The sequence below is a fragment of the Amborella trichopoda genome, chromosome 10, assembly GCF_054954075.1.
Source record: "Amborella trichopoda isolate Santa Cruz 75 chromosome 10, AtrichopodaSantaCruz75HAP2 v2.0, whole genome shotgun sequence".
Taxonomy (NCBI): domain Eukaryota; kingdom Viridiplantae; phylum Streptophyta; class Magnoliopsida; order Amborellales; family Amborellaceae; genus Amborella; species Amborella trichopoda.
The window spans coordinates 37,300,861-37,315,744 of NC_142345.1; the positions used below are offsets into that span (position 1 = coordinate 37,300,861).

Consider the following 14,884-nt stretch of genomic DNA (forward strand, 5'->3'; position numbering starts at 1 on the left):
TATGTTTTATGTAACTCGTTTGAACAGAGCAATTTGTTGTAGTATTGTGGTGACCCTTGACTCCCACCAATTTTCTCTCTACATTCTCGCTTTCTGATTCTCTCTCACTAGTTTCAGTCTCCATAGTTTAGCCGCATCACTAACCTCCTTGGGAGCTTACTCCTGATGAAATGGAATCTCGATCTCATTTAACATGGGATTGCAATACATGTTCATTCTATATATGCTTAGATTTTATTTTATTTTTCTTTTGGTAACCGATATATGATTAGAAGAATTGTCAATTATACAGATGACTCTGTTCTCCTTCTCATTATACCATAGTCGTGTATGTGTGCGTGTGCGTGTGCGTGTGCGTGTGCGTGTGCGTGTGCATACATATGTGTATCTATGTATGTTGATTAGATGCTTATATTGATAGAATGGAGACAGAACTCAAGGCTTCACGAATATCATTTAAAGATTATGGTAGTTCAAAGAAAAATATGACTTCTCTCTCTTTTCATGGGCCTACAATCTCAATTTTGTTTTTGGACTCTTTCACGTTGGAATATTTGTGGATCATGTGTTTATAATATTAGCAAATGAAGCATTTGTTTATAATATATAATATATAATGTGTGATATATACTGTATAGTATATAATATGTAATATATAATATATAATATACGATATTATATTATATATTATCCCAAATATAATATAATACATATAATATATAATAAAAATTATAAGATATATATTCTAAGGGCACTCCCTAACATTCCTTCCTAGTTACATTTATTATGTATGCATATGTATATATCAAGGGAATGATTTTCATGTCTCCTTGTCGTCATTGTGATATAATGAAGCCACACTCCTAGACTACTATGTTTGTGGCATTTATATTGCTGCAAATTTTGCACACACTCTCTCTTCATCCTAGTAATCAATCCGAAAAATGTAAAATTCAATTTGCACCCTAGATATGGTCAAAATGAGGGCCTTCCAACAATGAATCTCGACCATCTATTTGGTGCATTTCAACATCTAAGCTTCACAAATTTAAAAATAATTTTTTCTGTTTCAACATTGTTATAATAATAAAGCTATCTAAAAAATTTGGAAAGGAAAAAAAATCTTTCTAAGGCTTAGATATAAGAATCTTACAAAAATTAACAACTTATATTAATTAGGATAAAAAAATACTTTTTAGGGTGTGTTTTCAAATTTTGTTTTTTTTTAATTGTTCACTAGAATGAAAAGAATGTATATTTAAAAATTGGGATCAAACAAATGGCCCGAACATGGTTTTTGAAGGCTGTTTATTATATTACTATAAACCGTTGCATGAAATCACTCCCTATATATAAAATGTAAATTCTTGAGGCGCTTTTAGGGCTTTCTCAGACAAGCAATACTATGCACTCCTTAGGTAGGGAATTTTTGGCTAGGGATGATCCTCCGTTCCCGCAACTGCACCTTCCACTCCGGCTGTATCACGAGATAAATCCATTACCTTAAGATGATTGCTGGAATCAATTGTCACAAATCCATAAATTGCAAATCTAATAGTTGTATTCTTCTAAATTCAATTGTTGAAGTTATGGGTTCCTGTCTGTTTCCAAGGACACGAAAACTTCACATGTGCAGAGCCTTACAATAATGGTACTGAGTTGTGGATATGATTCCCTAGAAAATCTGTTACGAGAAAGAAATGGAATTCAGCGAGGGTTCTGAGATGTCAAACTATTCAATAGCACTACACCAGCAAAGTGTCCCCTTCTTAGTCGATTGGAACCTTCAAAGAACAATTCTATAGTTAATTGCCTCGCTTAATAGGACTTACATGGTTAAATTTCAAACTGCATTAGACTCCTGTGGTGAATGAAAATGATACTCATAATATCATGGTTCAAAAACGTGGGAATTGGATTCCGCTCGGCCTACATATTAGAGAACACAACTTGATAACCCTGACTTGATTCATTCTGAATGTCTTAGTGTATCTTTCTATCGTTAAATACTATAATAAAATGATAGATAATGAGCCTTAAAAAAGAATTTTCTCTTTGATGTTTTGGACCTTTTGATGGCGGAACAAGATTTGTGTAGTCAATCCCAAATAGTTGGGATATGTCTTGGAAGATGATGATGTTTTGGACCTTTTGAATCAAGAATAGAAAAATTCAAGTATTTGTTATCGGTATAACTCACGTCGCTTCTCCTACTACCACTACTGCTATAGTTGCTACCGCAACTGCTGCTGTTGCTGCTGCTACCACTATTAGTATTTCTACCATGATCATCATTATCATCAATTGATCATCATTATTAAATGATTACTTTTACCATTATTGTTATTGTTATTATTAATGCATGAAAACTTTATAAAGAAAAAAAAATCCTCGACATTCATAAACCTAAAAGTTTGGTCCATTTTTTGGAATCCTAAGTGAGTATATCCACTGCACTAGGTGGCGAGTCGATAACACAGGAAGTCCTGGGTTGAGCTGCATGGGTTTTTTAACTATAAATGATGCATCATGTAGTTTAGCTCAACCTTAAACTATAAATGTGAAAGAAACAGATTGAAAAGGGGGGGGGGGGGGGGGGGGGGGGTTGTGGATTTGTTGCTATGAATATTCAAATTTTGAATATATTATTATTAGATGCCATCTTGTAATTGTTCTTTTCTAATACTGTGTGTTCACTGATATTGAAAGTTCTAGATGCATATACGACTACACTTGCTTTAATATTAATCACCACACTGGAAATAAAAAAAGGGCCTTTTTATTGTATATCCTATTATGTGAGTTCAGTTCTGTACATGTAGCAATAAGATCGAATTATATTAAATTATCATATCAGTGAGACCTTATGACTAATTTTGTCACATCAGGGACTTGTTAGAAACAGTCTGTGCTGGCCACAGTTTTTCTTTGCGTTTATCTCAGTTACTTATATTTGAGTTTTACATTTTTCACTTTTCAGTTTGTCATGCTTCGCTTGGATCCTGCCAGCGGTAACGTTCTTCCTGCAAATGGCGGTTCAATCACACAACATTTGACCCTCGACAATAAACAACATCGTCAGGTAACAGTACCTTTTCATCCTACTGAGCATTAGGTGCTCTCATATAAAGACATCATGTGATCGCTATTTGGCAGCCCATGCAGTATCCATTTCTACATGTTCTGCTTTTGTCTAATTGTTGTTGTGGTATGGATTGACATTTAACTCCATGATATTTAGAAATTATAGTGGACCCGCATTTAGTTATAACGTTATTATTCTTGGTCGATTTAATTAACAGGAGATGCATTGTTTGTAGAAATGCGATTAAGGTGAAATGCATCCTCCGTAATCTGCATTTGTGGATCAATGAAAGCAGAGATGACTTAATGCCCCAAATATTTGATCACTTCACATAGCAAAAGGCGATATATTTATTATACATTGCTCAGATGCTGGAGATTTTTAATTTTTATACATTTTCCTGTATATGTTATAATTTAATTTTATGAATACTTATATTTTATAGAACGAGTTTACTATAACACATGCATGCATGGATGTTTATTTGTGTTTTTGTATTTATCCATGTATTCAACTAATGTTTGCAACAAAAAGATATCTAATATCCATGTGCTACAGATATTTACTACCCAGATAATCAATCTATTATGTATTATATATTCTCTTAATATCCCGAGCTCTCTCAATTTCATTCACCTCCAGAGTGCCCTCAACTTCTAGTTCCAAGTTGTCCGTTATAGAGACATTAGTTTTGTACTTTTATGCCTGGGTTTTTATGCATTAAAATCCTCAAATTACAAAGTTTGAAAGCATCAAGGTGTGATTGTGCATATTTGTGCTTCTATATGAAGTTCTAGTTACATTGTTTCTATTCCTTAACTTTGTTTGTAGTAGCCATTCTTTTTGTGGCTACCAATAGACTAATGCCCCATTATTTAATTCGTATAATCGTTGCAGTGTAGCACGAATACCTCTTTGAATATAGATGGCATATGATCACGCTACTTAAAGTTATATTTGCTGACTGCTGGAAACTCATACTAATATGCTGGCAGTATTAATTGATTTCTTGTTGAATTACTATTGTTATTTTAGTCGTATAGGGTTGTTGTCATGCATGAAATATGCCCATGAAAGCTATGTTGATTTGAATTATGAAGCTCATGTTTGCTTTCTTTTTGGCATCACAGAAAGCCCTTGCAATGAGGATACGTGTGGCATACAAAGTTGACAATCAGGACATGCTTGAACAAGGACAAGTCAACAACTTTCCTCCGGGTTTATAAGAGTGCAAAGGTTCAAAAAATGTGGGAAGAGAGAGAGAGAGTTTTTATGAAATGTAGAGTTGTTATGAGCTGTTTTTCCTCTGTTCAAGAGCGGTATGGTATGTGGTTTTGGTCTGTAAGCTTGTGCCGCATGTGCCATTCAGCAATTTCCTGCTGTTGATGTATAATATATGTGGAGTCGAAAGCCATGGCAACTGAGATCTCATAGTCACGAGCTCCTCAATCGACAAAAGAAATGTTAAAGCAAGTTGTTATGGTTAGTTTCCAGGAGAGCTGACAGAGAAGTTTGTTTAAGGTCAAGGATTCTCTTCCCTTTGAGAGGAAGAGACTCCATTTAATTTTCTCCATTTTTCTGTTGTGTTATTCATTTGTGATATAGTTTGAACTATTCCCTTGTAAACTGCCATTTTTTAACTAGTTTCCGGCGTGAGACTATGATATGCTTCCAATTTGAGTTCTGATTAGAACTCTCTCTCTCCCTATATGTGTGAGTGTGTGTTTTATTTAACAAAGGTGACATTTATTGCTTTATTCACAACTACATTATACAAAAGTCACACTTACAGAGTTTGTGACCATCCGTATACATTACAATTATTCTTCTACCCAATCTGAACATATATACATCCACCCCATGCCCATTAAAAACCCTGCTCTTGTACTACCCAAATCAAATTACAATCAATTCTTGCGCTTCTACCCCTTCTTTAGCCAAGCCATCAGCAATGGAATTCTTCTCTCTATACGCATGTATAGATCTAAGAACTTTATTAGCACATCAATCGTTATTTCTTCCCATATCATCATGAAGGACCATGCTACCTCCATTTCCTTTTAGTAACATTTGCTTTTAAAAACATTTAATAACATTTGCTTAGGCACTTTCAATAATTAGCTTAAAACCAGACTGTTCTGCCATTTTGACCACTTGCATTGAGGACTGCAACTCAGCATTATTAGCTGAAGCCAGCCCTGCAGGCCATAATGTTACTTTAGTACAAACTACAAAGGATTATGAGCTCTTGACAAACGCCCGTTGAAGTTCAACTTAATATACCATCCTTAGGTGGCTCCCATACTGGAACCGGATAACACTACCCCCATCATATGCATAGAAACAAACTTCGCTACCGCACAAAACTCCTTCCTAATATATGCCATCCAGCGATCACCATCCTCATCTTCTCAACTAACTCCTTCCTACGCATTTGGGGTGGGAAATGGTTTGGGCTGACCCATCGTTCGAATTGACCTGCGGGCCTGATGGGTCTACCCAAGTGGGTCTGTGTCTAGATCTAGACATTTGTCCCTATGTGTCGGGTTTGGGTTCATTGACCTTGACCTGACCTTCGATCATGTGGAGTCAGTTTGAGGTCAACTAGAACGGACCCTATGCAAAAATCATACAATTTTTGTTAACTATATAATACAGTATATATAAAATAATTTTGTTTTATTTTTTTTATTTATAGACCCTAATTGTACTTGGCCCGGTGGGTTAGGTCCAGGTCCAACTGACTTGGAACTTACTCGAATCCGTATCTAGCTAAGATCTACTCGGGTCAAATCTAGGTCAGGATCAACCCGGACCCAACCCCACTACCCACCACTTTACCCTCAAAAAGATTTCCTGTTTCTCTCTTTCAAAACTTCCCACACCATTCTGCCTTTTCATAATCTCACATTATTCTATGTAGTCCTGTGACATTTGGTAACTGCCGGTGTGTAAATATTTCATTGGTATCATTCACCACAATCAATTCCTACCTCCATCATTACCCAACACCATATCTGCCTTATGTACATAAAACAAATGATCGTTATGTTCTTCATCCTATTTGCATATGTTAGTAATGATTTCCCCTATTTTCTCGAGCACATCAATCATCAGCAGTTGGTTTTGGCTTAGAGCCATAAGAAACACCCAACTTGGTAATGGAAGCTTCCAAAATCTGGCTTCACTCCATCTTCGTCGGTCATCTGTCATCGATTAACGACATATACATGGAGCTTAAAGTGAACCAAACCATGGAGCTTGTTTTCCAAATCACCTTATGCATTCTTAGGCAGTGGTAATGTTGTTGTTTTACCAGCTCTAAACAGCTTAAATATTGATTCACCACCTCTTCTAGTTGTCTATCATATATGAATTTTATATCCCACGTTTCATGGTACCAGATCTAGAAACCATATCCTTAATCTTAGAGCTCTTTGACAGCACCAACAATGCAGCGAACTGTACCTTTAACAATTTGTCTCCGATCTATTTCTGGTGCCGAAACCTTGTTCTATCCTTGTCTCCCACCATCACATGCGTATTCCTTAAAATCATCTCCCTATAGGCTACAACCCCTTTTGGGTTGTGCCCTTTTTGTTTAGACTTTTAACTACCATATTATGCTCTATATCTAAACCATATTTTCCTTTGGAGATTTTTTCCACAGTTGTTCATCTTCTTCATTTGCCACCTCCATCACCATTTTGTTAACAGTGCACCATTTCTAATTCCTTAATATCTTAACTTCCATTTCACAATCTTTCTTTGGCGGGCCCAGCTTATCCCATGCCACTGACTGAATTTCCTGCTCTCCTCTGTTTGTCCCCATAAGAACCTTTGCATCAATCGCTCAAGTATCTTTGCCATGTCATGTGGTATTCTCGGTATGGTATCCTCGGTAGGGATATGTAGTATATATGCCAATTGGATAATGTTTTTCACCAATGCCAGTTTTCATCCAATGGACTAAAATTTGGATATCAATAAATCCATTTTATACTGCATCCATTGAACCAGTGGATCCCATTTTAACTTCAAAGTCTTTGAATTTGTCTAGGGTAACCCCAAATGCCATATCAGGAGCTTCCCAATTCCACAACCTAGTGTCCTCGTGAACTTCTCACTTCCTCCCCATTACAAAGATACCCCAATGGGCTTTTTTTTTCCCCACTCTCTGTAAATTAAAAAGGGGACAGTGGGTCTCCCTATTGTAATTCCCTTATCGCTCATAAGAATTCAACCTTGTTGTTCCAAATAATTCTTTTGGTTGGTCACTGATTGAAATAGTTGAACATCCATCTGTCCATTTTCTTCACCTTTCACCATAGCTCATTTCGGTTGTAGCCTTCATTAAGACACCACAATCGACCTTGTCATAAACTTTTTCAAGGTCTTATCTCGCACATAAACCCAGCCTCATTCCTAGCTTTCCTTAAAAGCTATGCATTCTCGGGCACACAATATACTATCCGTAATTTGTCACCATTTTACAAATGTTGACTCTTGTCCATCTATCACTACTGGTCACACCTCTCTCAATCTCTTTGCTAAATATTTAGCTATATCTTATATAGTCTTGTAAGTAAACTATTAGGTCTTACATCACTGGCCCCATTTTTGGTATCAGCACTGATTGATTTATTCACTCTTACCTCTCTGGTAAAACTCACTTATCATCAGCTTCACATCCTCTTTAACCACATCCCAAAAATGATGAAAGAAGCCTAAGGCAAAGCCACCCCACCAAACTAAATACGCTTGATTTCATGTTTGGTAAAAGGTCTCTCATCTTTCTATCCCTTTGTGCTTTCTAAGAGGTATTGCATTCTAATCCACATCGGTAAGCTTTATAGCAATAAGCACATTCCTATAATGCTCCACTATGCTAGTTTATCATGTTCATTGATTCCCTCAATTTTTATTCCCCAAGTATTATTATGCCAAAAGATTTATGCTCTCACGGGAGCATCCTGTTCAAAATTGGCCCCAGATTTATGCAAAAGCCCGAATAAATCCAAGGTTCAATGGTGCTGAAACTTTTATGGGAGAGGCAAAATTTTAAGTTCCAAACTTTGAGGTCAATGTGGAAAAGCGCCATTTTTAAAGCAGCCTTTAGCAAGTCATACCACAAAACTCTTGTAAAAAACTACACAATGTGACTATGAGCTAGCAATGAAGAAAAATTTTCTAGCAACGTTAAAGTTTTCATCTTCTCAAATATTTGATCATATCTCACGATTCCCATGGCCGAATGAGCTCAAATTTTGATGTAATGTTTCCGTCTCAATAAGCTCTCTATCCAAAGTGGATCCATTTGTTGCAATTCCCATAACCTCGACCCACTCTTGGACCCATATTTCACGATCCATGAAGAATTTAGAGGTCAAAAATTGCAGATATGTTCCTACTCGAACCCCTTCACACCATTACAATTTGTCATGGAGTTCAAAACCAATTCAAGAGAAGTTGCCCAAAAATTAAAGACCATTAAAAATGGAAGAATACCCAATAATTTGATAATAACTCCATCAATTCTTGAAGTCTAGATCCAAATTTCTTCTCAAATATCTTAAGGATGAGTCCTCGTAAGTTTTGATGGCTGATTGTCTAATAATAGCCAATAAAGGGTGGACTACTAAATTTCAAAATGATACTTTAAAAGTTTGATGCCAAGCGAACAAGCCCTTAATGTTTGAAATTTTTATTATAAAAATGATCGTGGTAATTTTTTCCACAAAATTCAAGAGAAAATTTAAGCAAAAACGAGGAAAACACATTAAAACAAAAAGGATGGTGGCAAGAGAGAGATGCGCAAGGGTATATTAATGATATATTTCAAGCTTTGACCAATAAAAATGTTCATTTTGGCCTAGCCCAAGCCAAATTCGGTAAATCTATCCTTTTTAAGTCCCATTATTGATTTTCCACCTATGTTTATGAACTCTACATAACCCTTGACTCTTATTTGTGAAGGGTTTGAAACTTTAATTATGAGCTTCCCTTAGTGAGAGAAACTAGGGGTGGCGACGGGTTTTGCATGGGTCAAGTTCGGCTAGACCCGATCTCAGACCCAAATAGCATTTGGGTCCAAAATTTGGACCTGTACTCGGACACGTAGGCTCCCTATTCTTGTCGGATCCGTTGCTACCCTATGACTACAGACTTTTTTTTGTTTTTTGTTTTTGCCTTTGTTTTTTACCATCATATACTTTATGACTGTGAGTTTCTTTTTTTTTTGCCAATAATACCGTAAATGTTGCCAATATTGTGACGATATGAATACTTAGTGCGCATCTAAAGTCACATGATTGCCATCATATACCCTATGATTACGGGTACGGGTTGGGTCCGGCTGGACCCAAACCCGGACTCGAATAATATTTGGGTCCAAAATTTGAATCCATAACAAGGCTCGAGGTCAAGTATACCCATTGGGTACCGGGTCGAATCCGTTCCATTGTCACCCCAAGAGAAATCTCATGCCCTTTTAAGACAAATTCATTACACTCTTCTAAATTTTCAAATTCCATAAATACCTATAAAAAATAAAAAAATATCTCAAAATTCTCAATAATTCTAAAAAATTTCTAAAAACCCTACCATCGTCATCATCATCATCAAAGCTTTTTCTAACTATTTGCTTTTCATAACACAACTCGCCCTCTTTACCTGAACCTGAGTTTAGAATAGGATAAAAAAAAGTTAACCCCAAAACACCACGGTGGGAGATACGTAGCAGGCAAACAAGAGTGAAAGCTAGGAAAACAAGATGAACCTCGATCGGCAAGATTCACCAATAAAAGTACTAAAACTTCTAAAAATTCCAAATTACCTAAGCTACCCTTAGTTAACCCCGAAACACTACGGTTGGACATACATAGCATGTAAACAAGATCGAAAGCTAGGAAAACAACTTTTTAGAGCAGATCAACCTCGATCAGCAAGATTCGGCAATAATAGTAATGGTGCGCCGTCTCTTTTCACATATTTTTAGCAAAGGCAGGGCCATAAGACTTGGGATTGAATCTTCAATCGGACTATCGGTCGATCAAGTCGGACAAGCGGGCTTCCCCAGGTAACATAGATCGATCGAGTCGGACAAGCGGGCTTCCCCAGGTAACATATAAAGCGGGAGGTCTAAGAGAATCTGGCTACATCGGATAGAGAAATTCATGAACCCACCCCCTCTGTAAGTACTATGGTATTCATACGTAATAAATTGATATTGTTCTTCCCTTCTTTAAATTGAAAGAAAGACCTATATAATTTTTTACCGGAGAATACATTTTTTTTTTTTTTTCTTCACCCCTTTCTTTTGGCAAAAGATCACTTACATGTGGTCTCTATTATAATAAGATAAATTTCAAAATAAAATCAACATAACAATAAAACCAAGATCTTAACAACTTGATACCATTGAAACAACTATGCACTATGCTTGAGAATAAAAAATAAGATTGCAAGAAACAAAATGAAGAGTGCCGGAGATTACCTCAATCGGGCTTATTATACCCCACATAGGTCACCACCATCCGATGGCTTGGGGTCAACGGTCTAGCTTCAATTTCGAACTGGGAAAGCAAATTTCGGCCAAACCACATCAATGTAACATGAACCCCTTTGATCACAAACTCAAACTTTAGGTGAATTCTCTTAGCAACCTAGTTTGAGAGCTTTTAACCATAAATCCATACGAGAGATAGGAGAGAGAAGAACTTCATAACCTAAACCCTTAGGTTCTTTCACAATGTGGGAGAGAGAGATCAAACATGAGAGAGATAAACTTTCTTAATAGAGAGAAATAGAAAGATAAGTTGTAGAGATTTTGGATAGGGGCCATCTCTTTTTATAGGCTTTGAATGAGATTATAGTTTTTTAGGGTTTTTTTTTGCTTGCCTTTTCTTTTGAGATTGAACATAGACCGTCAATCAATAGTGACTTTGTGGGGTGAGTGATCTGAGTCATCCATTTCATAGATGGGCCATCAACATTTATGGAATGTGTGTGAACCATTATCCCCCTTTCCTAAACCATTTTCTTATCAATAGAAATTAAATAAATTAAATCTAATCAAAATATTATGCATACCATAAATAACACAAGTCTCTTCAATCTTTCCACAAAATCTTTTAAAGATATATCAAGTCAATATCTTCCAACCATATATGGCCACATGCCATGTCACCAAAAAAATAGGAAAGAGAATAAGGGTGGGGCGTGCCACCCAAGGGAGGCACTCATGGGCCCCACCTTCTAAAAATATGGCGGGCCCATGTGTACAATGGGCTCCTATGATATTTTTATATACTTAAAATTAATAAAAAGATTTTAAAATATTATTTGAAGATTTAAACAATTGTAAAATCAATATCTTTAATGTTATTAATCCAAAAATTATAAATAAAATATCCAGGGGTTTATAAAAATTCAAATAATAATATTAAAATACTTTCCATCATAAAACAAACACAATTAAATATGGAAAAAAGATCTACATGGTTTAGGAATCAACTGGGGCACTCCACCTTCAACTGTGGACTACAGACCACACTTGCTTTATCACACCGACCCAGTGTTTCCCATGACCTACAGTTCAACCATGGGCTCATTAGAGGGTCACCAAAGTCCGGTCGATGAGCTAAGGGATCGCAATTCCAGTCTGTGGATTTCAGGTTCTCCCCTAAAGACAAGTCAAGGTCACCAAAACCTTATGCGACCACAGCTTTATGGCGCATAGGGTATCTCTCGCACATACATATGCTTCACCCTGAAAGGTAGATTTCTGGCTTTCCCGAACGATCTATCGATATGCATGCCGTGTGATGGTACATGGATGAGGTTTTGGCCCCTGTCTCTGTCTACAAGGGTCACACAGTCACTCTGCTCACTCATCCTGGTATGTTTTCTGACTTCATCAAGGGCTAACCCATAAATCCTCATCGGTTTGTTTCATGTTCAGGTAACATGGGTTTTTCCCAACTGACTAGCTTATATCGTTAAGCACAGATCGGTATTAACAAGTCATCGTTTGTTTAGTATGATCCACGAGAGACCACACTCCCACTGAGTTCATGTTCCACTATCTCATTTCATTTTACAAAGCACTCATAAAGCCTTTAAAGGCTAAATAAACCAAACATAAATTGGAGTACAATTTTAAATCTGAAACACCTAAGCACGGATTCGAGGGGAACATTCATGCTTCTCTCAGCCAAATGAGATGCATGACAGAAATTCTAGACTCGGGCACTTAATGAAATTTCAAGTGGTTTAAAAAAGCAAAACATTACAATAACAAATAATTTGAATGATTATTTCCTCTTGCGGGAACAAGATGTACTCTTACTTTCTCAAGCAGAAACCCACCTAGTGTGTGTTTTCGACCCAAAATATGGGGATGTAATTTACTTAACAACAACTAAAAAGAGGAGTCGAAGTTGCATCCTAACGCCACTTCTATTCATAAGGTTGAATGGACCTTGGTTGCGCCGTGAGTGGCCCATGGGCTAGGAAATGCAGAGTGTTTGGTATATATGATGCATGAAAAAATTAATAAATAGATTAAAAAATAAAATTAAAAAAAAGTTGAGGGAATATACTCGCTTTCTTTGAGCCTCCAATGAGTCCATCCCAAGATATCAAAACTCTTTCTTCATTGTTCCATAGTCATTTGTGCAAAAAATAGACTTTCTCCTTTTAAATACAAACTATCTTCAAATACAAACAAAAAAGGAACAATAAATAAAAGTAAAATATAAATAAAAAACTAAAATTTATCTCTCGGCTTAAAAACAACACTAACATATTTTAACCAAACCCAACCATGTTAATCTATCTCCATATATCCATCTTTTTTAAATAAAAAAAAACAAAACTTCCAATGTGATTTTGGAGGAAAGGAATACACCATAGAAAAATTCCACCATATAGATCATCCAATGAAAAAAATCGACCCACCGGTTCTCACATTCCTCTTTTGAGTCTATTCATAAAGAACTTGAAAAAAAATAAATAAATAAAAAAGGTAAAAAGAGCATTTGGTGATCTCATATGTGTCTAGGCGACACATTATTTCGGAAAATCATTTATTTAAAAACGAAAAAATTGGATGAACTTTTACTGGAAATATATTTATGAGCGGGTGTGTGATGGACTCATCTATTTATGTGGGTCCTCCCTCACAAATCTAGAGATACATTTGATATTCAAATTTTTTGAGGTAGGTAATCACAAGCATGGGGATCATGAATATGATAAAATAAATAAAATTCTGAATTCTAAAATTGGAGTGCTTTTAAATTGTTTTTACACCGTCAATTTTAACTTTCGGTTGGCCTTGGCGTCGGCCTCCCCCTTTTTGCCATCCATCTTAAAGATAGAGGAACACACATCATATATTCTCTCTCTCTTTTATTTATTTATTTATTTATTTTATTATTATTATTATTGTTTTAAATATACACATAACTTACTCTCTCTCTCATACACATGAGAGTGATTTTAGGTTCCCCGTGACATTATAATTTAAGAAAACCATATTTCTAAAAAAATCATGTTTGCGGCATTTGTATAACCCCAAAATTGCACCTACCCTATTTTCATCCCAATAATCAATTCCCAAACACTAAAATTCAATTTGCTCCTAGATATGGCCAAAGTAGTAACCCTCCAATTATGATTTTGGAACATCTATTTGGTAAATTTCAAGATTTAGACTTTATGAACAACTCATTTTTCTATTTTTTAGCATTGTTCACCTAATTATAATAAAGCTGCCTAAAAAGTTTAAAAAGAAAAAGATTCTTCTAACGTCTTGATCTAAATATCCCACCGAAATAGATTGCCTATGCTAATTGGGCTAAAAAAATACTCTTTAAGTTGTGGTTTCAAAATTTTCTTTTTTGTTTCACTTCAATGAAAGGAGTGTATAGGTAAAGTGTATATATATATATATATATATATATATATATATATATATATATATATATATATATATATATATATATATATATATATATGGAAAAAGTTGGGGTTGGTCCACTAGCTTATATGAACATATGAGCCCAACGGTCCAGATTGAATCTGAGCCGATCTGACGATCACGGATGTCTAATAGTGCTTGAAATTTTTTTTTTCTATAGATCTAAATCACTTGAAATTTTAAGTGTGTGTTCTTCTCATCAAGGCGCACATAATAAAAATATAAAAAAAAACATTCTAAAAACAAAAACCAAAATACCCCTCAAAACTTTTCGATGGTATTTTGGTCAATTTATTTCATGTAAAATATTTTTGTGATATTTTTCGAAGATTTATCTATTTTTTATGAACACACGTCTAAAATTTCAAGTGATTTGTATTTATAAAAAAATAAAATAAAATTCAAACACTGCTGGACATCCGTGATCGTCAGATCGGCCTAGATTCAATCTGGGCCATTGGGCTCATATGTTCATATGAGCTAGTGGGCTAACCCCAACTTTTATATATATATATTGGAAAAAGCTCATCTATTGTTAGATTGCCGCATAATGGTGCCATTAGCTTTGGTTTGGATCCCTACTATCTTACCTTAATTAGATGTTGTAGTGCGTTTCATATTTGACTTCTTTATTTTTCTAGAAAGGAGAACCTTCCAATTGATCATCTCTACCTCTAGATATATGGATAATAAGACAATAGAATTTTAAGTCTTGTAAACGACTTGTAACAAATTATCTAAACCATCTATTTTTAAGATTTTCAAGTATTTACAAATTTACTCCATATATATTATTTTTAAAATTTACAATTTCA

At 35.4% G+C, this 14,884-nt stretch overlaps 1 protein-coding gene across 1 annotated transcript in view; it reads left to right on the forward strand.

Moving 5' to 3' along the window:
- LOC18427573 (AP-1 complex subunit gamma-2) overlaps positions 1 to 4,778 on the forward strand; it is a 59,615-nt gene extending 54,837 nt beyond the window's left edge. The window contains exons 17-18 of the mRNA XM_006836622.4: positions 2,981 to 3,082; positions 4,216 to 4,778. Coding sequence (XP_006836685.2) covers positions 2,981 to 3,082; positions 4,216 to 4,311 — 198 coding nt within the window. The 3' untranslated portion in view covers positions 4,312 to 4,778. The remainder of the gene's footprint in view (positions 1 to 2,980; positions 3,083 to 4,215) is intronic.
- Positions 4,779 to 14,884: the final 10,106 nt, after the last annotated feature.